Source organism: Artemia franciscana, chromosome 4 (genome assembly GCF_032884065.1).
Source record: "Artemia franciscana chromosome 4, ASM3288406v1, whole genome shotgun sequence".
NCBI lineage: Eukaryota > Metazoa > Arthropoda > Branchiopoda > Anostraca > Artemiidae > Artemia > Artemia franciscana.
Genome location: NC_088866.1, coordinates 10,621,942 through 10,647,861, shown reverse-complemented (window position 1 = coordinate 10,647,861; position 25,920 = coordinate 10,621,942). Strand labels below are relative to the sequence as shown.

Sequence of the window (25,920 nt, the reverse complement as noted above, 5' to 3'; positions counted from 1 at the left end):
GAATATCAAGAAACCAATGTCTTCCTGAATTGCAACAAGACCTAATGCGCCTACATCAATGTACTGATTAGCAAAATTCACATGTAATATATATTAAAAGACCACACTTTAACTCTATGACCAACGTAGCCCCGAAAAGGTACTTTTGAATTATTATTTGGAAATTATATATATTATTACAAATACCCATTTTTGTGTTAGATAAAGGAGCAAGTATCAGCACTTCTATGGAGCCAATATTGACTAGCCCCTTGTTTTAAAATTTAATTGTCAAAGTGGTAATATTGCTACTACAAATTGGTTTCGTCGTCAAATCTCCTAAGACTCGTCATCCTACACTGACAAATACTCCTTTATCCTAGCCTGCTCACAGCCTTCTACTTTGGGTACCATTAGAAAAAAAAACTGTAATAATTTTATGCAATTTTTTGTATTTCAATTAGAGCGATTAGTATTTGTCTCTATCAGCTTGTGAATTATTTAGTAGAATTATTCTAGGTAGCCTATGAAGTCTTTTTACATTGTTAAAACATGTCCAAGCTACCCCTCATGATACTTCTATGAAGTGGACCTGTATTGGATTAAAGAGTTGAGTCTAGAGATCCATTGAAAATGTTGATTCTTGAAATCTATTTTTTGATTTATATTTAGGATAATATCATCCTCTTTCTTTGGTGCCTTTGCGTTTGTCCTATCTATAACCGCTCAAATGCCTAAGGTTTTGACCTTATTTCTTTATTTACTAACTGGTAAACTTGTTTTGTATGGGTCAGAGAATCATTGTGTTTTGATTAAGGAGTTATAAGTGAACTTTCAATCGTAATATTTTATGTTTTTGAAGTTTGGACTCTTTATTCCAAGGACTGGATTATCAAGGAGAAGCACAAATTCTCCTAATCCTGATTACTTTAGTGATTTTTGTGCAAGCATTTTTTGGTACAAGCATTAAAATAAAAATTGGGTTTTATATCGATCATTATCTCGCTAGTTATTTCTGCCGTCCAAAATAAAAAAACAAACAAAAATTGATCCTGGCTCAAAAGTAAGTTTTTAGACATTACCATTTGAAGTTACGAGGCTAAGTCAAAAACAATGATAAATACAGTGTCTAGAACACGAAAAATGTAGCATGGAATTCCTATGACCTTGAGACGTCACTAATCTATTTATTATGAGCTAATGTAGTATTTGTGGCTTTTCTAGAACCATCTTTTCGTATTTGATGCTTTAAGCTTATGTTTTGATTGGTAAAACCTTCTAGTCAGCTGAATTGTTTACTGATTATGACCGAATGTTTTGTTTTCACTCAATTCTTCATGTTATATGGCCATATTTCCAATATTTTGTTTTCGGTTACAGAGAAAAAACTTGGATTTTCGTTAGGATAACTAAAAAGTCAGCATTATAATCTTGCAGTGCAGTTAGATTGTTGAATCGAAAATCCAAACAAAAGACCAACTGAGACAAGGAATACAAATCGAGATATGGAATGGGAGTGCCAATAAAACACTAAATTTGTTACAAAATTGTCAAGAAAAAAATTTGTTGTTAAATAAAAATACTCCCAATTACAAAAATATTCGTAACTATCCTCCTCCCTAAAAGCACGCAGGGGCAAAGCATGGAAAACCAAAAAGAGGCACGGGGTAGAGCCCCATCCTTGAAAATCTTAGGAATTTCAATATATTTTGTCGAAATATCCCGGGCGAATGAATGGTCAATTAATCTTTATTAATTCTCGGTGTTGCATTATTCTTTTGGAATTGATTAGAAACTCCCCTAATTAGATGCTAATTAGCTAATTTCGGAAACTATCCTAAAAGATTCCTGTCTGTTATAAAAAAGGCTAGGATAAGTAGTCCTACTTATTTCGTAAATAGTCTTTAGACATCTAGAACACAAATTTAAAAAAAAATACCTTTAGGCTTACAAAAGCTGTAAGATCTTAAGCAGAGCTTACTAGCTACTAATATAAAATTGTAACGTCATCTAGCTCCTTCGTTTAAAGTATAAAGTAAACTGTAAAAAAGTTGCGAAAGTTGAAAAATAAGTAAATTGTAAAAGTAGAAAGAAGTGAAAAATTTATATTATTTAAAGGGAGAGAAAAGGGGAGGGGGTTAATTGTCTTTTCCAATGCTCACTTTTTGAATTTCAAGAAATATTGTTTAATCATATCTGCGTAGAGCTATCCCTTGTAAAATCGGTCGGAAAGATTCTTACCTAGAAAACTGGGCATTTAAGCCTGAAAATATAGAAAAATCCTCTGTCCACCTTCCTCTGTTGTGCTATAGATTTAGAGGGGCCGAGGACTTAGGGTAAGAACCTGTGCTACTTATACATGACGTAAGGTTGGCAAAAATGAAGTCAAGAAGCATCCGGCGACTCAAAAGATTGCTCTTGTAAAGTGCTCTTGTGCTAAATAAAATTGTGTGCACAAAAATCAATCGGAAATGATTATACAGATCGTGCTACTCCAGTATACCACCCACTACCGTTAAAACTCAACAAGGTAGAGGGAGGAGGTGAACCTTTCTGTCACATAATATTTTGTGGCTGAAAAAATCATCTTTCTTAATCAACTACTTCCACCAGCTAAAAATATTTAGCAGTACGATTTTAAATCATGGGGACGACCGTGGCTTCCTAATTTGATTCAGTTTCAAGTCTAGTAAATTTTTGCAAAGAACTGAAATTGGCCTTTTTTCTTTTCGCTATGTGTGAATATCTTTGTCTCAAGTATCTGACCTAGCAAGTTGGAGCTCTTGGGATGAATTCTAATCGTGTTGATAACATCATCTCATTGTTTAATTAATAAAAAAAACTTTTTCCTCAAAGTTAGTTTTTAAAAACAAGTAAAGAGCTCGATTAAACCAAAAAGAAGCAAAAGTAGAAAGCATAAAACTACCACAAATCAGAATCAATAAATAAATGAAACCCAGAACGAACAGAAATTAAAATAAATATCCTAGTCAAACTAAAAATTAGTAGAAATTACATGAGTAGGGCTCAAAACCCCCTATGCCTTCCATAATTTGCACTTTACTGATTTTTTTTCAATGTTTTCACTTTTTTAACTTTAATAAATCAGAAATTAATTCATTTTTTAAGGAGTAAATATCAGAATATATATGCTAAACTGACAATACACAATCAGTTGTATTCATTCATAACTTACAGCCATTGCCCCGAGGCCTCAGGTGGGGGGTTAACATCCACAACGCACAATTACTGAAACTTTCAACAATGCTGAAAAAATCGATTTCTGAAAATTTTGTGTGGATGTTTGTTTTTGGAAATGATGGGCGTGGGGTACTGAATGCTTTAAAATCACATTGATTCTTAAAAAGTACACTATAACTTCAAATTTAAAATCAAATGAGCCCCATTTGAAGTTTATAGCACCACACATTCAATGAAAACCTTATATTAGCCCAGAGTATAACTGACAGCCCTTGCTCTAGGGCTCTAGGGGATGTATCAACCCTTTACAGTGTTATATGTTCTCTGGACTATTTTGAAGAAAATGCCCATCTCACAATTCTAATCATATACTTTTGGTGAAAAGAGGAATAGTTGGGAGGGGTGGGTTAGTTGACCTTCATCACTTTTGCCTCTGAAAAGTGAAAAAAACTTCAAATTTTCCACCAAATGAGCCATATTTCAAGTTTATGCAACCACCCCTTCCAAAGAAACCATAAATGCACCCGGGGCGTAATTTACAACCTTGTCCCAGGCTCTGGTGGTTTAGATCGATCCCAAATGATTTGTTGCGTGATCTTTGAGCTATTTTATTATAATAGCTATCTTAAAGTGTCTATTGAATGCATTTCGAGAAAACACGACATGTGGGGGAAGGGGATAGCTGCCTTCTGATCACTTTGACTTTTATAACTGGCACTAGAACTTCTTATTACCAATCCAATGAATCCTCTCCCGAAGTATATACTACCACCCTTTTTTTTTAAATCTTAATGCCCCTAGGTTATAACTTCAACCCTTGACCTGAGAGCTGCGGGGGGATGTCATCCCCAAAGACTTGGTTTCCAGACCCTTCAACCACGCTAAGCGAAATTATTATCTCAATTTTTTGAGTAAATGTGTTTGGGGAGATGATGCACGTGGAGGAGGGGTACAGTTGCTCTCAGATCACTTTTGACTTAATAAGGACACTATAAGTTCCAATTTAAAATCAAATAAGCTCCATCCGAATTTTATACAAACACTCATTCCATGAAGACCTTATAGGCCCCCAAGGAGTAAGTTACAACCTTTGCCCCAGTGTCCTGGGCGGTTGTGTCAACCCTGGAGGCATTGTTGTATGTTCTTTAGGCTATTTTGAACAAAACTGATATCTCACAATTAGAATCAGATGTGTTTGGTAAAAAGACGAAGTTGCCGTCCCCCACTTTTGACTCTTAAAAGGGAACTAGAACTCTTTACAAGGGCACCATAACTTCAAATTTCAAAATAATGAGCCCCGTCTAAAGTTCATATGACCAGCCAATCCACAAAGACCTTATATCCCCTCAGGGCATAACTTACAACCGCTACCCCAGAGCTCTGAGGGGTTGTGTTAACCCTGATAGAATTGTTGTATGTTCTTTAGACTATTTTGAGCAAAGGGGCTATCTCACAATTTCAAACAGATGCATTTTATTGAAAAGATGGGTATTGGGGGTGCGCTAATTACCCCACTAACTTACAACCCCCAGCCCCTTGGCTCTGGGGGTTTGTTTTCATCCGTAAATGCATTGTTATTTGATCTTTGAACTTTTTTTTTGTAAATAAAATGGCTATCTAAAAATTTCTATGGGATACATTTTGGGAAAATTTGGGAGGGGGTGGCAGCCCTCCAATCATTTAGACCCTTAAAAAGGGACAAAAGTTCTGATTACCAATTTATTGAACTCCTTCCGAAGTTTATACGACCACCCTTTCTATAAAAACCTTGTATGCACCTAGGGCATAACTTAAAAGTCTTGCCCTGAGGGTTGTGGGGAGGTTGTTATCCTCAAAGATACAATTTTTGGACTTTTCTACAACGCTGAACCGAATGGCTATCTCATTATTTTGTTTGGATGTGCTTGAGTTAATGATGGGCGTGGGGGGCTTATTGCCCTCAAATCACTTTTGATTATTAAAAGGGTACTAGCACTCTCAATTTCCAAATAAATGAGCTCTTTGAACACAAAAAATTAAATAATAGATTGTTTCAAACAGTTCGTGGTAATCAAACAGTTCGTGATAACGAACTTTAATAATAGTCAGAGCGCCAGATTCTGTGTCTCGCTTATTTCGATTAGTACCCATGCCGGAAGGTACAAAAAGGTTAAGGGTGGATCCCATGGTAGTCGAGCATACTGGAAACGAATTTTCGTATGGCGCATATTCTCCACTTAGGCGTTTCTGAGATATTGGCCAAAAACCCACAATTTGGCCTATACTGGGGTTCGATGATTCTAATTTTTTTTTTTTTTCACAGACAAAATTGGTGAAATCCAGCGTACTCTTACATCAATAGAAAGAAGAGACTTCGGGCTACACGGATATGATTTTTGTTTGTAAAAAAATAAAAAAATAGTAAACTTTTTACTGCAGTTTAAAAAAAATCAAATTTTTGTCAAAAACTGGAATTTTTTCAAGATAAAGTATTTGTTTTTATATTACAAAAGAAAGCCCGTTTAATTACAAACACATCGAGCTAAGAAAAAATTTAAATTATTGTATCTGGGGGGTCTGCAAGTTTTTAGCGAGTGTTTTTTTTCGTCACGTGATAGCAGGTAGAATTAATCATTCCTGGACAGATAGAAAGTCATTGACCCTGAAGTGATGATGCAATATTATCAAAGTAAAGGTAACACCAGTTAATTAGTGTTATTTAGGTGTCAGATATAGCCAAGATGATTTCATTGTTGTGTTTAACCTAATGACAATGTCACTCATCTCCTGCTCAACTGTCTCAAAGCAGTTGGTAAGATAATGGACAGCTCCTGACTCAAAGAGATTATAGTGCAACCAAAGCTACTGCTTCCTGGTACTTGCGAAAAGGTATTTCAAGGGAAAGGCTACTACCAAGCTATCAATGCCTACTGAATACTGTGCGAGGTCTTGCTAGCCCTCTACTGGGAGTCCTTGGAAGAATATTACTCCGAAGCACAAGTAGACTTATCCCACCTGGACCAGCTGGGTAGTGCCATTGAGTTATTCAGGACTTCATTGGCAAACGGTGCTAACACGTGAACTGCACTTCAGGAGGCAAACGATACCTTAATCACTTTGGCTCCCATAATGAATGCCTTCGACACCCTGCGAAATGCGTCACCCACATTTGCTTTCTGGCGGCAGTTCTTGGAAGTACTTGAAATAGCGGTGCAATTCATTCATGCTGAACGAGACTGTGACTGGGAGTCTCATTTGACAGCAACTGCTCGGATGTTTCCATACTTGGCGGCGGCTGACCATCCTCAGAATACAAGATGTCTCATACAGTACCTATCAGACATGCGAAGTTTGCCACAAACCATTCCTGATGGAGACAGGAAGTTCATGAAAGAATACTTCGCAGTGAAGAGAACACACACCAGTTTCACGGCCACCGGGCCCGATCAGATACTGGAATGTACAGTGAAGAAGGATGCGAAGACGACGGCCAGAATAACAGGAGAAAAAATGGATGAGAGACAGACTGAAGCTTGGATTCTTACCTTACCGATTTCCGCTGCCATCAAGAATGGTTTCCTGCAAGTAGTCAACGTATCCCCAGAGACATTGAAACATGACGAAGACAATCAGTCGACGACGACGCGATTACAACTTTCGCGAGATAGAGTTCGAGACATTTTCACTACATGTGGCAATCCGTTCAGTAGAGTGGGCTTCGACTTAGTGAATATTGTGACGTAAGAAGTTGTGGACGATGAGAAGATTGTTTCTGATATTACTTGCGTAGCCACAAAAGGAAAAGAGGTGGTTGAGCACTTTCTGTGCGACTGAAAAGACGATGTGAAAAAGGTTGCACTCTCAACCTTTCCTTCAGAAAGAAAAGTGAAGGGTGTCCCTAGAACCGATCTCCTGAGCTCTGAAGCAACAGCCTTGAAGAGAATCATTACTGGTCAGTTGAGATTCGGTGAAGAAAAGGAGAAAGCAGTTACAAAGATCCTCACAAAAAAGATTCTTCCTTTCCCTCCATCCTTTTTAGAACATCTTCCACAACAATCAACCAAGACATCCTCTAGCTAGAAAATGAGGACGGTGAACAAAGCTGTGCTGTCTAACTAGCTAAGAAAAAAAAAGGAGGACTTGCAGCTTGGCCGGCGACTTAGAAATCCAAAGAAACAACATCAGCCACAGTACACAACATTGACCCAATGTCCATGATAAGGGTATATTTGCCTGCCAGGTTTGAAACAGTCAAATCCTTTGCAGAAAGATTGCTTTTATCGTTGCTGAATGATCTTCTAGTGGGTATTCCTGAAGTCCACATTGTCGCAGATCGGTGCGACGGGCTGTTTGGGAAGCTCATAGACACCGGAGAGTCGATCTCCTTGAATTCAGCATGCAGACTCCGACGAGGGAAAGGGAAAAACCTCCAGATTTCTGCTCGTAGCACAATTGGAGAATGGGATGCCATACTTGCAAGCTGAGCGTCTAAGAGTCGGCTCCTCAAAGTTTTGCGTGAAACCTAGGAGCAGATGGGTGATCAGCTTCCGAACGCACTCAACCTTTTCCTCTCAGGTGGTTTCAAGGAGAGATTCAAAGTGTCTCTGGTCAAGCGTGGGTGCAGTCCTACTTTACCAGAACACTGTGACTGCGAGGAATGCTTGTCCTCCAGCCACGAAGAGGCTGACCAACACCTTATAACACATGCCAAGTAAGCTAGCCGTTACGCTTGTAGCATCGTTATGCATGCCAACGACACAGACGTGGCAGTAGTCTGTGTTCATTTTTTTGAAGAGCTTCAAGCTGAAGGTTTGAGCGAACTTTTCTTGAAGTTTCCGACTTACATTATCCCAGTACAGGAGCTGGCGGATGGAGTCCACTTGTCCAAAGAGAAGCAGATTATGTTACCTTTCGTGCACTGTCTGTCAGGATGTGACACAACGAACTTTTTCTTCGGCGTCGGGAAAGCTTTTTTCTTAAACACCGTGGCATCTCCAACTTTTGCCTCAAAAATGGTGTCTGTGACAGAGTGGATCAAGGATCCAGAAGGGAAGCTTTCAGTCGACGCGTTTAGAAAAACTTACGACCTATCAAAATCCCTGGTCATTGAAATGTTCTGTAAACAGGCCGGATCTGTGAAACAGAATTCTTTCATGTAGTAAATAGCTCAGTTGTATCAGTGGCAAATCAAATCCCAAAAAGGTAATTGCAGACGCCTTAGTATACGAAAAAACACATTCGTCCATTCTAAAAAAAAACACACTTTTACTGGGTCAACATATTTTTTACCCCTTTTTATTTTTAAATGAAAGTTAAAAATTTTAAGCAGTTAGGAAGTTTGCAGTATTCCTACCCTTCGAAGAAAAAAACATTATGCCCCTGTTCACAATACGGCTAGTGATCATCTCAGTGACACTACAAAAAAAAATCGCAGACTTTTTAAAAATAAAAATAGTTTATATTCATTTAGCTTAAATTGTACGGAATTAAATGAACCTTCTTTTCGAATATGAAACAAAATTTTGTTACCTTGAAGAAATTTCGAGTTTTTGGTCTTTCTTTGAGATATTTATCGAATTTTAGAGCACTTATTTCGAAACTGCAGTAAATAGAGAAAAAAATAATTTTATTTTTCAATTTACATATCATATACTTGTAAATCTAGATCTCTTCTTTCGATTGATATAGCATCACGCCAGAATCCTCATCCCAATAACTCGCAAAAAAATCTTGAATCGTCACACTTAGTTACAGGCTAAATTTGGCGTTTTTGGTGTATTTCTCAGAAGCGCCCCAACGGCGAACATGTGCCCTACGATATTCGTTTTCAGCATGGTCGACTACCCTAAGATCCGTCCTCAGCATTTTTGTACCTTCCGGCATGGGTGGGTGCACGATACAGAATTTGGCGCTCTGACTATAAGGAGCAAACCGGCTCAATAGTAACCAAAAATCTAAAAAATGGAATTTTGATACCAAAAACTAGACCAAAAGAATAGCATTTTAATGCTGATTTTAAATATATAAGTTTCTTCAAGTTTAGTCTTACCCATCAAAAGTTACGAGCCTGAGAAAATTTGCGTTATTTTAGAAAATAGGGGGAAACACCCCCTAAAAGTTATAAGATCTTAACGAAAATCCCACCATCAGATTCAGCGTATCAGAGAACACTACTGTAGGAGTTTGAAGCTCCTATCTACAAAAAAATGGAATATTCTTGATAGAGCACTTTAAGCCAACTTTTAAACAACATCAGCTCTTTCAAAGAGCTGATTTTTAACCTGTAATTTTGAATATTTCTTATGCTCCGATAATGTATTCGTAAGATGTTTCTCAGTTTAACATATTTAAAATAACATTTCGTCAAAGGTATTCACCATCTCTATCTCTCTACCTCAGTCAAACTCATAATTATGAACCTTACAAATTTTTCTTGATCTTTTTGACTATCTCTACAGCAGAATCTCATGACAACTCTATATGGTAAAGCTGTAGTACTCTATAGTAAACCTTTTGAAATTTCTGAATCAACAATTAAGTCAAAAATCATCTCCAAGTCGTCCTTCAATCTTTGATTGCCAAACATATAGTGTCGCAGCGATCTCCCAGTTCCAATAGAGTCAAGGATTTGTATAACTACTTCGATCATGATCTCACCATGTACAGACCCACACCCCCAATTCCCTTTTGCAACAGCCATAGATTTTCACTTAAACTTTAATCAAAAGAAAATCCTGCTTATACTTTAAGAAGTTCTCTGTTCACTGAATCGACATTAAACTTATCAGCATACCCTGAGAAAAGAGATAGCATTGATAGCAACAATATTTGTAATTTTTCTGTTATAATTGCTCTCGGAGTTGTGGCTTCATAATAACCTGGATGGCTAAATAATTTGCCATATCCTTAATATAAGTTATATCTTTGCCATCCAATAGTAAATATAGATTCCTGCAATTTGTGAATATAGATTCAACGCAGTTTCTGAAAGTGGTGGTTCTGGTGCCATTTTTTGAGATTTGTGGTACAAAATAGCAGGATTCGTATCTTATGTGAATCCGGAAAATTTTTGGCTTCCCAATACTTAGACTAAATTATTTAGCTATAGTACTGATAATTCATGCGGTTGACTGGTCAATAGAACGCATTTCCAAGTTAATTTCAGGTCTGTCGTCTTTTGATGCATATTTAAAGGGCTTGGCTAAAGAACAACTGAATATTCTCTCTGACAACGCTTCCAGGTCACTTTCCTTAATTCGTATCTTGAGAAGAACTTAAGTTTTGAGAGGATTTACTTAGCCATTTGAGAGAACTGTTTTGATCATTTTGAAATTGACATCCAGCAGGATTGCGAAGGAAAGACCAACGTAGCCCCGAAAAGGTAATTTGGAATTATTATTATTGGGAGCAAAGGAGGGAGTATCAGCACTGCTATGGAGCCAATATTGACTAACCCCTGGTTTTAAAATTTTAATTGTCAAACTGATAATATTGCTACTACAAATTTGTTTCGTCGTCAAACCACCTAAGACTCATCATCCTACACTGACAAATTCTTCTTTATCCTAGCCTGCTCACAGCCTTCTGCTTTGAGTACCACTAATATAAACTGTAATAATTGTATACAATTTATTTTATTTCTCTTAGAGTGATTAGCACTTGTCTTATCGGCTTGTGAGCTATTAAGTAGAATTATTCTAGGTAGCCTAGGGAGTTTTTTTCCATTGCAAAAATATGTCCAAGCTACCCCTCACAATACTTGTATGAAGTAGGCGAGTATTTGCTTAAAGAGTTGAGTTTAGAGATCCATTGAAAAAGTTGATTCTTGAAATCATTTAAAGACTATTTATTTGATATATATTTAAGATAATCTTATCCTCTTTCTTTGGTGCCCCTGCGTTTGTCCCATCTATAACAACGCTCACATGCCTAGTGTTGACCTTAATTCTTTATTTACTAAATGGTTAACTTGTTTTCCATGGATCAGAGGATCATTGTGTTTTGATTAAGGAGTTAAAGTAGACTTTTACATTGCAATTAAATAAAAAAACAAGTTTTTTAAATGAATATAAGGAGCGACATTAAAACTTAAAACGAACAGAAATTACTCCGTATATGAAAGGGGCTTTTCCTTCTCAACGCCCCGCTCTTTACGCTAAAGTTTGACTCTTTCTCTTAACTCTACATTTTAAAACAGTAAAAAACTTTAGGGCGTTTTAGGGGACTTTTAGGGGGTGTTTCCCCCTATTTCCTAAAATAACGCAAATTTTCTCAGGCTCGTAACTTTTGATGGGTAAGACTAAACTTGATGAAACTTATATATTTAAAATCAGCATTAAAATGCAATTCTTTTGATGTAACTATAGGTACCAAAATTCCATTTTTAGAGTTTTGGTTACTATTGAGCCGGGTCGCTCCTTACTACAGTTCGTTACCACGAACTGTTTGACTCCCAGGCCTCTGGTTTCTTCTTTATTTTCTATGTATTTCTTTTTGTTTGTTTTTTTGTAGTTGTTGCTTATATTGTATCCCCCTTATATGTATTTCTTATATTGTAGTTGTTAATTGTATTCTTTTTTATTCCCCTTGTATCCATAGCCACGGAGCCTTTCGAGGGGGAATAAGTGTATTGTAATAGGTTTATTGTAATTCAGGTTAGGTTGGGTTTGTATTGTCTTGTATTTAATAATAAACTTCTCTCTCTCTAAAAAAAAAGCTTTTCCTCAACTTTTGCATCCTAGGACATTTCTTTGAATTCTCTGTCGCAATTTCTATATTTTCAGCTCCGTATGACTTTTATCTATACATATAAATATATGTTATATGCATATATATATATATATATATATGTATATATATATATATATATATATATATATATATATATATATATATATATATATATATATATATATATATATATATATATATATATTATATATATATAAGTATATATATATATATATATATATATATATATATATATATATATATATATATATATATATATATATACATATATATATATATATATATATATATATATATATATATATATATATATATATATATATATATATATATATATATATATATATATGCTATGTTTCTATATTTTAATATTTTAATATATTTAATATAATAATTTAATATTTTAATATATTTAATATTTTTATATTTATATTAAAACAATATTTTAATATGTTTTATATTTTAAGCACTCGGGGTCACAAGTAGTCACCTTCGCAAAAAATCTTAGTTACAGTCACAAATAGTCGCAGTGGTAGTCAGAGTAGCAGTTCTATTAGTATTGCCCCTGAAAGTTTCACGATAATACCCTCACCTGTTCCTCAGATATTGCAGACGTGTCTTTTTGATAGCTTGGGTGCATATAGTGTCTTTTGATTTAAACCAACATACCCCATCAACATTCACCAAAATTTTACCTCAATACCCTTATTTTGAACAAACCCAGGATTGAACATGCTTCCCCTCTTTGCCAATGATAAATCCAGCATACCGAAAATGAAAAAATAGCAGAATTTATATTTCATGCCCCTTGGGAAGTGGAGGCATGGCATTTCAGAGGTATAATTGTTAGACCTTTTGACTTCTTTGAAAAAATGGCTTTTCAGGATTTTTATCACTGTTGAGAGGGGTCACCTAAAAGGTAAATGGGATTGGTTGCCCTTTGGTCATTCTTATACATTCCAAGAAATTTTCACCTTCATACCCAAATGTTTTTCAAGACACAGGATCAAAAATACTCCTTCTCCCAATAAAAACCTTATATGTTAACATTGGGAAGCTTGTAAAGGTTATAACTCTTGTCCCATGGCCTGTAGAGGCTATTTCATCACAGGAGGCATAGTTATTTGACCTTTAGACTATTTAAACAAGATGTCTATTTCAAATTTTTATCGGATATATTTGGGGGAGACTCCAAACGGCATGGGAGGGGAGCTGGTTGCCGTCCGACAAGATTTGAATATCCCCCTTAACATGTTCTGGGAGTTTCAACTAAATATCCGTTCTTAAGATTTTACTGATGCAATTTTGAAAAACTGTATCAACTATGTGTCTTTTGATTTAATATTACTAAACCCTCAACATTCTTCTAAAGTTAACCTTAATACCTTTAGGCTTTTAGGACAAACCCTAAAACAAATATTTCCCTTGTCCTAGTGATAATTTTGCATGTAAACAATGGGCAAATTACATAACCTACAATCTTTACCCCGAGGATTTGGGTCCATGGTATCCCTAGAGGCGTAATTATTCGACTTTTTGACTGTTTTGAGGGGAGGGAAGGAGACATTTCAGTAGAAAGGGGGAGGGGGCTGTTTGCCCTATGGTCACTCTTCAGTATCCCTCTTAGCACATCGTGGAAGATTTAACTTAGTATCTTAAACCGTTCCTTAGATATTGCTGATGCGCCTTTTTGACAAATAGTATTCACATAGTGTGTTTTGATTATGTTAGGTATCCTTCTCAACATATCGTTAACGCTTAACTTTAAAACCCAAAACATTTTTGGAGACCCAGGATCAAACATGCCCTTCGTCCCAGTAAAAAACTTTATGTATTAACAATGCACAACTTGCATAAATTACAACCTTTTCTCGAGGGCTATGGGGGCAATGTCGACCCCATAAGCATAGCTATATACCTAAGAACCAATTTGAACAACATAGCTATTCTAAAATTTTGATCGAATGCTTTTAGGAAAAAGTGCTTGGGAGGGGGACTGTTTGCCCTCCAATCACTTTTAGCTCTTGAAAAGGGCACTAGAACTTTTGATTTCTATTCAAATGAGCCTTCTTGAAGTTTATGCGGCCACACCTTCCATATGAAATGGATCTTGCAAAAATAATTAAATAAATTAAAGACATAATGCATTGAAGTCTTATATACATTTACAATAAAACAACCTGAACATAGTCTCTTTTGTAAGGTTCAATGGCCTAATACAACTCTGTCTAATAGTATTAATAAAATATATCTTGGTTGAGATTCTCCTTGAGTAAGTAGAAGCAAGCAGGGAGATTTTTTTAAAGGGGGAGGTGAATAATGATACAGATATTCTCTATATTGCGAAGCTTGTATTAGATTGAATGTTGCCCAAGGCACCTACATCCCGGTTTCATCCAAGTCAGCAAATATGTACAAACATTACAAAAGAGTCTTTTTCCAACAGTATGAGCATTATATAGGTCTAATACAATAGAAAAAATGATTAAGTCCTTAAAACATAGGTTCATAACACAAATTATCGAGAGAAGAGAATCCTTTCATCTTTTCTGTGTGCTAACAGGATTACGTAACCAACAGTCTTTAAAGATATGAAATTATATTGTTAGGGAAACAAATTTTGAAGGGTATCAAACTTATTTCAAAGAATCAAATTTATCAAAAGTGTTATGTCAAAGTATCAAATTTAAAGAATCTACTCTAAGACAAACTCCTCAATGAAAAGAGCTGAACATTTCAACTATTGAAGGAATGCTTACACAGGAGATTGGTTTTCGTGGAACCTCCTAATCTGGCATTTAAAAGCCTAAACTTTCCGTTTGAGACAAAAGACATGACGACAAAAAGCACCGTTGTGATAATCTCCTACTATTGACACTAAAATCAGTGGACCAACATGAACACAAAAACATAATGCATGAGAATGGCCAAGTCAATATTGGCATTTTGTGGTTGACAACACTGGAAAGAACAAATATATAAAGAGGTGGCAAGCGGTGAGAGAAACATTGAAAAGTGGAAGGGACAAAGACGCTTAAGATTATGACCAAAACTCTGAATAACAAATCGAATAAAAGCTTTATGAATTACAACCAAAATGTATATTGAAACTAGTAGAACGGTGATAATTATTAAAAATGATATTCTCTGTGTAAAATACAATTTATTTACGACCAAGTTTTATTTTATTTCCTTTTATTTATAATTATCAGTGGTTTCGTTGATAGTTCCAATTTAATTGCTCATTATTTTTATCAAGTTTCTCTTTTATTATAAGTTCAACCAGGGTCTTCCATGCATATGATACCTGCGGCTTCAATAGACCCCCGGAGTGTGGTCTCTTCAGTCTAAACCACGACTTCAGTTCTAACTAAACTCGGTCCATTGGTGTTTGGCTGGTATTCGAAGGGCATAAAATGGGAAATCAGCTGGTTAGTCCCAATTCCCCAGGAAAATCAATAATTATTTGGATCTCATGAAACTGACAACGTTTGTGTAGGGTATGGACTTCAAAGGTAATTTTTCATTTCATTGCCATCTATATGATAAAGGTAGTTTTCAACTACCTATAACACTAGCGTCAGTTTTCCTAGTAGACTAGACTTAGCAATGATGGCCCCATCGACAGGGGATTATGCAGGATTTTCAACTTCAAAGGGTAGCAAAAAGAGGCGATTTACATGGAGTCATATTAAAAATTCTAGGACTGATCTTGTAAATCTGAAAAACTTATCTTACAAGTATAAACGATCTCTTTATATAACTTTCAATTTTTATGGCACTCTGAATTCACCAAGTGACATATAGCGACCACAAATTCCGTCGGTCTGTCTATCTGTCCTGGTTCTGTTAGTTTGGGTACTTCCAGACAAGCTAGGACGATGGAATTTGGTAGGCAGATCAGGGACCCAACCAGAATAAATTAGAAATAGTCTTTTCCCTGATTTGACCATCTGAAGAGAGGGGGGTGGCTAATTCGGAAAAATTAGAAAAAAATTGGTATTTTCAACTTTCGAATGGGTGGTTGGATCTGAATGAAATTTGAGATTTGAAGGATATCGAGTCTCAGAGATTTTTTAAAATCTCGACTGGATCCCGTTACATTGGGGGGAGTTGGTGGGGGAGACCTGAAATCTTGGAAAACACTTAGAGTGGAGGGATCGGGGCTAAGCTTTTATTTTTGGTGGCAAAAATAATCAAAAATCCTACATGCGTGATTGACATAACCGGAGCGGATCCAATCTCTTTGGGATCGTTGGGGGGGGGGGGGTAGTGAGGAATTCAGAAAAACTAGAAAAAATGAGGTATTTTTCATTTATGAATGAGTGATCGGATCTTAATAAAATTTGATATTTAGAAGGACCTCGTAACTCAGACCTCTTATTTTAAATCCTTACCGGACCTAGTATCATCGGGAGGAGTCGGAGGGGGACAAAATCTTCGAAAACACTTAGAGTGGAGAGATCGAGATGGAACTTGGTAGGAAGAATAAGCACATGTTCTAAATACGTTATTGACGTAATCGGACCGGTTCCACTCTCTTTTGGGTAGTTGGGGGTGATTTACTAGTTTGGTCTATCTATCTACCAGTTAAGCTAGGACAATGACAGATAGCAGGCGTATCAGGGACCAGAATAGGCTAAATTAGAAATACTCTCTTCCTTGATTCGATCATCTGGGGGGGGGGGGGAACGAACAATATAGTTGATAAGAATTTTATCTGTCGATAAAACGATAAATTTTTCTTCTTAAGTATGGCTTGTGGTCTTGGTGTATGATTCTATCTCAGGATACGAGAGGTCTCAGGTTCGAACCTCTGGGCCACCCCGATTTTTACATGAAGAAGATCTGAAACTAGATACGTGGTCAATATAGCGATCGCCGATAGTTGGAAGGCATATCAGGAACCCGACCAGATTACATTACGAATAGTCGCTTCCCCTATTTGACCATCTGGGGGAGTGGAAGGACGGTTAATTCGGATAAATTAGAAAAACTGAGGCATTTTTAACTTACGAACGGGTTATCAGATCTTAATGAAATTTGATATTTAGAAGGACCTCCTGTCTCAGAGCTCTCGCTTAAAATTCTGATCAGATCCGGTGACATTGGGAAGAGTCGGAGGGGGAGACCGAGAATCTTGGAAAACACTTAGAGTGGAGAGATCCTAATGAAACTCAGTGGGAAGAAGCTCTTGGTTCTTGGCTCTTCCGACTCTGATTTTAATTGGGCCTCAATTTTTGGTAAAATTTTTGCTCCACCTCTGTGTTTAGATAGTTGAAAATTTAATTCTAGGTTTCTTCTGTATGTTTTTATGCTGTTTAGATTTTGAAGAATTTGTTAGCATAATATTTAGAGTTATTAATCCTTAATACATTAAGACCTTGAGCAATAATTAACTAAGGTTGATTTCATAAAATAAGAGTTTATCTTTTTTGAAAATCGTAAGTATTCCTAAATAGCTTTATTTTTAATTGAGAAAAACACTTAGAAAGCAGTTTTTTGCCCTTTACAATTATTTCTTCACTACAGTGAAAAAAATGAATCTTGGGACTTTGGACAAATTTTCACTCTAGACTTTAAGCTTAAATAACTTATAATTTTGGAATATTGCGTCTATTTTGAATATTCCCTTGTGTTTGTTTAAATTAATTTACTCTTTTTATATTCTTCTGAGACTTGTCGTCAGTCTAGATGCCGAAATGAAGCAGGACACGCAATTCTTATATCTTTAATTGAGTCAGGGAAAGATCTGATATTCATCTTTGAACGATTTTGAAATAAAGTTTGGCTTAAAATGCTCTGGAGTGTAGAATACGAGTTTTTTCTGAATGTTAGGTTAGAAACTAAAAACTTTAACACAAATTCAATTCCAAATACAATTTTTATTCCTAACGTTGACTTTGGTGGGAAATGTTTTAATCTTCTCTAATCCAAGCATGTCTCTTTTCCTAAAATAAACATTTTGTTTTGAATCTTTTCAATTAATTTCAATAAAGCTTTTCGTTTTCATATCTGCGATAAATTTCACCAAAATACCAATTATTTTAATGAAGAGATAGGAAAATTCGTAGTGTTTACGAAAAGTATACTCCTCTTTTAGTTTCTTTTCATGAAGCTTTGATTGATAAAATACTTTTGAGCGGAGATACAACATTCTTTTTTGGCTTTTCAATTTTTTCTATAAGAAATCGCAAAGATATTGAAAATACTTTCAGTTATTCAACCTTTAGCGACAATATCACATATCCATAAAGTGTTATAATATAGATCATCAGTAGTGTGAAATACAATAAATTCTTAAAAATTATATGGATTCATATTTTTTAAGTTTTTGGAATCACTTTCTTATTAACAATAACAAAAAAAAAAATGAGAAAGTTTTCTTCTCATAAAGCTTATGAACTCAGACTTTATTATTCAGAGTGCCTTTGAATTAAATAGCTACAATCTACTAGGTTGTCCAATATTAAAATACACAAGCTAATATCTATTTTTACAGCCAGTAAAAATGAGCCGTACATGGTAATCAGTTAAACTGTATGACTCAGTGAGACCAATGGCCTGCAGAAGTTTCCTTTTAATTCTTTTTTTATATTAGTTTTAACGTCTAATTTAGTCTCTTTAATGTCAACATGATCAATGTTTCTATCGATACTCCGCTGTGATTTTGGATGACCGAATTCCCTTCATATTAATGGCTTTCTGTAACATTTTTGTAATTATAAATTTACGAGCGACAAAACAAAGAATTATAGAAATTGATTATTTATAACTTAAACGTAAATGAGCATACTGACGGTTTAAAAAAAGAAGATATTTTTGTTTGAACCTATTTAATTTTAAGCTTTCTTATTTGAATTAAAACAAATCTGATAAACCTAGATAATATTCTAACCGATGTAATAATTTTTTGTGAATAAAATTCAACTTTAATAAAAAATTTTCAAATTTAAATCTTCCTTTTACAGAACTATCCATTTATTCAAGCAATGATTGCAATTAGTAACGTCTTAATTAGCTAATTCTTGAAAATGATCACCAGATTAAATTACAATTTGTTTTGTGTCAAAAAAATGTTTATTTTTGTTTATTAACAAGCATTTAGCTATTTAACAAAAGCTATAAAAAAACTCTTTAGAAAAAACTAAAACTTACTACAGTTGGTTTACTAAAGGGGAGCTTGTACCAAAAGAAACTTGTAATGTAAAGGATTTGTTTTATTATCGAAAGAGATTAGATCGTAAATTTTATTAGTAAAAAGACGTAATAAATTACGTTTGTTTTTGTTTGCCGTTGTTGTTTTAGTGGGAAGGAGAGAGAAGATTAATATCTGCACTATTCCTTTGTCATGTGTATTTTTCTTGAGTGTGTGATATGTGTATTATAGAATAATACTCTGAATGGTCTTTCTTGGCTTATAATAAGTCTTTTAATTTGTTTTTTCAAACACAAAAAGTTAATATTGAAACCGTTCGAAACTATTTTTACTAGCAATACTTTTTCAGCGTCAAAACTAAGAATAATTAAAAATTAGACAGTTTAAATAAAAATTTTACCATATAGTCTACAGTTAAATATAATATTTCAAATGAAATAAAACATTAAAGTTTTAATGGACGCTTTTATTCAGACACTTCATTATTATTTTCTATTTTATTTACTGTGGTCTACTAGGGTTGTTTCGTTTGTCTTAGAGTGTTATATATTCAGTCTTCAGACCTTTCTCTCACACAATGGATACTCAGTCGATTTATGCACACACGTCTTGTTTGCCTTAGCCTGTATTCCACAGAAATGCATTGAGAGATCGAAGGCTGGATAAATTTAAGCCTTCTTAGCTGCTCCTTTTCGATAAAGCTACTTGGAATGCATTTACTGACCCGACGCGAGTGCAATTATTTAGCTTCCGTAATACATTAAGGTAAATTCATTTAAGCAGAAAATATTAAATAGGTTTATATTTGGACTGGTAAGAAAAGCCATTGCAAATTATGTCTATGAAAGATAAACCGACACAATTGTAGCCAAACTTTTCAAATTAGCCATAGACCAAACTATTTTTTTGAGAAGAGATCTAAACCTATCTGCCCTGTTTAATTACATTTACGATGATATTGATTACCCTGACTAATCTAAATTAAGTCAAAAACCAGTAGATTGTAGCTATTTGTAAGGAAGGCTGTCAGTTGCAGTTGCTTAGAAGGGAAACAAAATGAGGAACTCAGTCACTTATCACCTCTTTATCCTTCTTAGACGCGTGTAAAGCGCCACGACAGCGCGAAGGTTGGACCATTGTCTCTCACCGACACTACGCGATCTATCCCTACATTCAAACGGTGGTCTGCAAAAAAAACTAATATTTAGCAAGCTAGAATCTTCTGCAATACTCACAGGTCTTTTTCCTATAAAACAGTAACTCTTCGGTCTTTTGATTGAATACAGCATTGGCCCCAACTTGGCAAATAAACTATTAATTTTCGTTTTTTTTCGAGTGGCGAATACCAATTTATTAGGTCTTTCAGACCTTTGTCACCCAGTTTTCCCGATATAGTAAATTTGCCCCCTCCCCTCACTCGCTTGATAAAGCTGGATGGTTACTCATTTCCCATACGCAATGTAGAGCAGTGAGAACCTGTAATAAGTTAGATTTCTTTTATTTATATTCACTTTACATTTACCGTGTCAAAGCTTGTGTTGCAAAGACCAAGATTAACGATAGAGTGAAAATGTATGACTGTCTATCCAGCTTTTTATAAATAAATATAAGAAACAGACAGAGCTAGAAACTGGCAAAGAAAAGATCTAAACGCACGAAATTCCATTAGCAAGACTCAGGACTGACAGATCGAAAATTAGCACCCCAACACACAGACAAGTGAACTCTTAAAAATCAACACGAATGGACCTGAGCGTGAAATATAATTTTATAGTTTTATCCCTCCTGGTATAAATCATTAACATCAACATGAAATCAGTCCATCAAACTAAAAAATAAGAAAAAATAATTTTGTCTCTGCAAAATCTTAAGAAGCCTCATAAAAAATCAGGTAGGGTTATTAACTCAAGTGATTAAAAATTCCTCAGCAACACTGAATGATTCGTTGTCTGTGAATTTGGGCGGTGTAAATTATGTGTCTACATGTTGTGTGTCAAATATTAACTGTTCTACTTCTACTGGGCTTGGGACAAATACTATTGGTGTTGATAATTTATACCTTCTTTTTTGTCTGAGCGCCTTATATACAAGCAAAGAACATCGTAGCTTCTGCCAATTTTGCCTTGCACTTGATGCCATTGACAAGCTGATAATTTGAAATAAAAAGTAAGAAGTGTCAGAACTATTTCAATAATATACAAAGTAGGTGGAAAGAAGGTAACTTATTCATATACAAAAGAGAATTTCTAGGTTTCCCTCTAAAGAAGGTAACTAGCAGAGAACTAGAAGAGAGGGCAACTGGAAGTTAACCTAGGATTCCAAAAAACTGGTGGGTGCGCGGTTGCTGGCCAGTCCAGTTTTAAAATATATTATTACTGTTTTAGCACGTGATTCCAAAAGTGGGGCACATACCCAAGTGGTGGGGCATTTTCGTAGGTCATGGACAGGACGTACACCCTTCGACTGACTTTGCTTAGAGCGTTTACTTAAAAAAAAAATCATGTGAATGGTGTCACATTCATATGTATTTAAAGAACACAAAAACACATGATAGTGCTGCATTGACATTATACAGTGCATAACATGGATGTTGGGATAACTGAAACCATGTAATTGAGTTTTCGTGCAACTCATCCCTATTTAACTGAACCCTTTTGCAACTAAACCCCTCTATAACATTATCCAGGTGTAACTCAACCCTATTCGACCGAGCCTTCGTACAACTGAACCCACGTATAACTAGGTCCATGTAACTCAACTCACATGCAACTAAACCCCATTTAACTGAAGCCTCGTTTGACTGATTGCGGCTCAACTCCATTAAACTAAACCCGCGTTAAACTTGACCCCCGTTGAAATCAACCCTCTTTTGACTTAACATATATGTAATTCACCCATATTTGAACTAAGCCTTGATTTACTAAACTCATACCAAAGCCTAAGAATAAGTTCGAACTAGCACTGATTAGAAGCTCAAAATATGGTTTTTGCTTTGATCAGAGTTTCTAGCTTATATTACCCATTTGGGGAAGCTAAACTAATTTCGACCAAAGGCTAAGAGCCGGCAGAGCCACAATTGAAATTAATTTTCGTCGCTGGCAGCCAATGAAAACGCTTATCTTTCATGATGCTGCTTTTCTGCATCTTTTCTTCCATGGTGAAGTTAATATTCACCCTATTCACCCTATTCAAGTAGGAATTTATACAGTTTCATCTAAATGATCAGATTTTGATTTCTTTCTCCCTACTTGGTCAAATATTGTATGTTTTTTAATATGTGAAAGGTGAAGAGAGGGTCATTAAATTTGGGCCTCAGCTCTAAGATTAGAAATAGCTTTTACTTTGGCTGGAGATAAATTTTAAAAGGATGTACTCTCTAGTCTAAGGAATACACAAAAATTGAAAGTAATCGGAAAAAAGAATTTAGAGGCATTGGAAAGAAACCAAAGCTTTACAGGCTCAAAATTTTCTGCTGGACAAAAGTTTCTAAAAAATATTGTGACGGTAGCGACTATTGTTCTTGTATGCAAGTTTGAATAGTGAACCAATCATCTTTTTATTTAGAAAATTTGGTTTAAGTATGTTATATAACAAAAAACCAGCCACCAGTTAATGCACAGTATTATGGGTGGGGGAAACAAAACACTAACTCCGAGAACCTCAGAAGGTTATCTATTTTAGTGCCCCTACGATTTTCCAGTGACTGGCTAGTGCCGGGGAAAAAGAGAAAGAAGACCAACGCTTAGATATCAAGAACTTTTTAATAATTTCCAAGAATTTGTTTCGTAATGAATTTTAGTGTTAAAATAAAATAAGTTGCTCCTACCATTAATAAATCGGCTTTGCATTCGGATGATTTTTTTTTATACTCATTTTTTTCAAACTTTTTTTTTGCTTTCTACTTGCAGAGGCGACTGGGTAGGGAAGTATTCCAGAGGGAGGTCTTAAGCTTCTGTATGAGGATTTTCAATTCATTAAGATTCTAGTTGTAGAATATTTGTGGTTTAAGCCTTTATACTCCACAAATGGCACTAAAAAACAGATTTTGGTGCCAAAGGCATTTTATCATGGTTTTGTCCTGAGGAAATTATAAGAAAAGCGTGTAAATGTCCTATCCGTACTAGAGGAATAAAAGAAAAAAGGGGAGACGCATCAGTGTTTCCGGCTCTTTTTTGAAGTTCTCAGGATTTTTTTTTTACAAGTAAACTTTTACTACTTATTTAGATAATAGTTACCATTCTTAAATTACCATTAACGGCAAATTTTTCGTATGAGATAAGGTTTTTTTTTAATGTGTCGTTAAGATTTTTGCTACTATGGGCACCTATTCCATGCATAACTATTGCTACAACCATGGCATTCAAGTGTATTTGATCCCTAGGCATAAAAAAGTTATGAATAAGGTTAAATGAGGGTTGAGCTGCTCGAGGGTAGAGCTTTTACTAAGTTCAGTTGCACGAGGGCTCCATTAAACGGGATTTGAGTTGAATGAGTGTTCAGTAACAGGAATGTTCAGTTAAACGGGGTTGAGCTTGATAAGGGTTTTGTTGCACGGGGGTTGAGTTGCATGAGGGTTTATTTGCAAAGAGATTCAGTCGCCTGAGGATTCATTTGCATGGGGCGTCAGTTATACGGATGCTCAGTTGTACCTGGAGTCAGATGCACGAGGGTTTAGTAGTAGGGAGTTCAGTTGCACGAGGGATCAGTTGCAGTTGAACGTATAAAAAGTGTTGTGTTCAGACAATATTTTTCATTAATATAAAAAGCCTCGAGGGGGACCTAAAAATAGATACCAAGTTCATGGCCTTTTAAGCCTCCTTCAGTTGAATAAACGTAAAATTATTTGAATAAAAAAAAAATTAAATATCACGAAGAGGGCATCAGAATTTAGAAATGGGTAGGTGAGGCTTGGCCCAAAAACGGTTGATAATCACTGATTTAATCCTTTGAGGGTATTTTTATAACTTAGGAATTTTCACAAGTCATGCTTCTGATATTCTCAATGGCGGGAGTGGGCTAGTGACTCTGTTAGAACTAGCAGAGAAAGTGAGTAGAAGGTAAACAGCAGAAGGCAACTAGAAGTTAACTTCCTAACGAAAGAAGGTATCTAGCCACAAAGAAAGGAGCATTTTTAGGACACAAATATGATGATAGGATTAAAAATGATGATCAATTGACTCGTATGTTTCCGATATCCACAAGTTTCTTTGTCATCAAACAATTCATAATGTTAGTAGGGAGTTTTGAGGCTGATTCGAATATATAAAATTATTTTAGTTTAATTCTGCCCATCAAAAGCTGCAAGCCTGGGAAAATTTAATCGATTTTCAAAAATTGGGGGAAGTCCGCCTCTATCTCAATGAAATCACATCAGGAAGTTCAACATATCAGAGAACACTATTGTAAAGCCTTCAGGCTTCTATCTACATAAATGTGGAATTTTGCAATTGTTTTTACCAGAATGAAGATAGCGGATGTGTGTTTGTTTTTGTTTTTCCGAGGGGTGGTCCTATCGAACCAATGGCCCTAGAAGATCGGGATTTGTCTTATTAAAATGGAAGTCAAAAGTTCTAATGATCTTTTTAAGCGATCATTGGAGATGATTGGGGAGAAACTAGCACCAATCCCACGCCCCCCTTTCCCAAAAGACATTGAATCAAAGTCTTGAGGTTACAATTTAGTTTAACATAGGCGAAAGTCCAATAACTATGTCTTTGGAGATGACAGGAACCCCGTTGTCCCTGGGTAGGGGAATATAAGTTACAAAATTTGTTCACTGTTCATATATAGTATTTGCTACTGAGAAATATACGAATTGTTTCGTGGGGATTCTTCGCGGGAGGAGGGGGTTTTCTATAAATATAATTTTTGCGAAGAGAAAGTTTCCCAGAAGAATTTTCCGGGGACAGTTTTTACATGGAGTAGGAAGGAAGGATTTCCTGGCATGACTTGAAAAACAATCAGAAAACAAGTTATTAAAGTTGAAAGTATGGAGTAAAAAAATTAAATAGAGCAGAAATTATCCTTATATGAGGAAGCTGTCCCTCCTTTTACCTTTGTTCTTTACACTAAACCTTCCCTCTGTGTTACAATTCTAGAAGAAAGGATGCTGACACAGGGGCCGTTGAATATGAATGAAAAGTATTCTTAAAAATTTCAATATTGTCACGTTAAGAGCATGGGTTGAGGAAGGGGAACCCCCTTAATATACGAACGATTTCTGTTCGTTTTAAGTTTTAATGTTTCTCCTTACTTTCAGCTGAAACATTTTTTTATTTTATTTCTTTCGATATTTGATTATGTTACTTGGAATTAAAACAAAAAACAAAACAACCCTTTAGTTTGGATTGTTAGATCTACATGACAACCACCGTTCAGCAAAAAAAAGATTTTTTTTTTATTTCTTTCGATATTTGATTATGTTACTTGGAATTAAAACAAAAAACAAAACAACCCTTTAGTTTGGATTGTTAAATCTACATGACAACCACCATTCAGCAAAAAAAGATTTTTTATTTTATTTCTTTCGATATTTGATTATGTTACTTGGAATTAAAACAAAAAACAAAACAACCCTTTAGTTTGGATTGTTAAATCTACATGACAACCACCGTTCAGCAAAAAAAGATTTTTTTTTTTTTATTTCTTTCGATATTTGATTATGTTACTTGGAATTAAAACAAAAAACAAAACAACCCTTTAGTTTGGATTGTTAGATCTACATGACAACCACCGTTCAGCAAAAAAAAGGATTTTTTTTTATTGTCTATTATCTATTTTTAAGACATACACTAGAGATCTCCTTCCTAAATCTTAGAGTTCTTGTATTGTCAGAAACAAGAAGTTACCAT

General features: G+C 35.3%; 1 protein-coding gene across 7 annotated transcripts in view; it reads right to left on the bottom strand.

The window, feature by feature from the left end:
• LOC136025976 (uncharacterized) overlaps positions 1 to 25,920 on the bottom strand; it is a 391,881-nt gene that overhangs the window by 314,146 nt on the left and 51,815 nt on the right. For 5 of the 7 annotated variants that reach the window (XM_065702101.1, XM_065702103.1, XM_065702104.1 and 2 more), the window contains one exon: positions 20,150 to 20,254. The exons of the other annotated variants lie outside the window; for them this stretch is intronic. In XM_065702101.1, the coding sequence (XP_065558173.1) occupies positions 20,150 to 20,254 (105 nt within the window). The remainder of the gene's footprint in view (positions 1 to 20,149; positions 20,255 to 25,920) is intronic. 7 annotated transcript variants of the gene reach the window in all.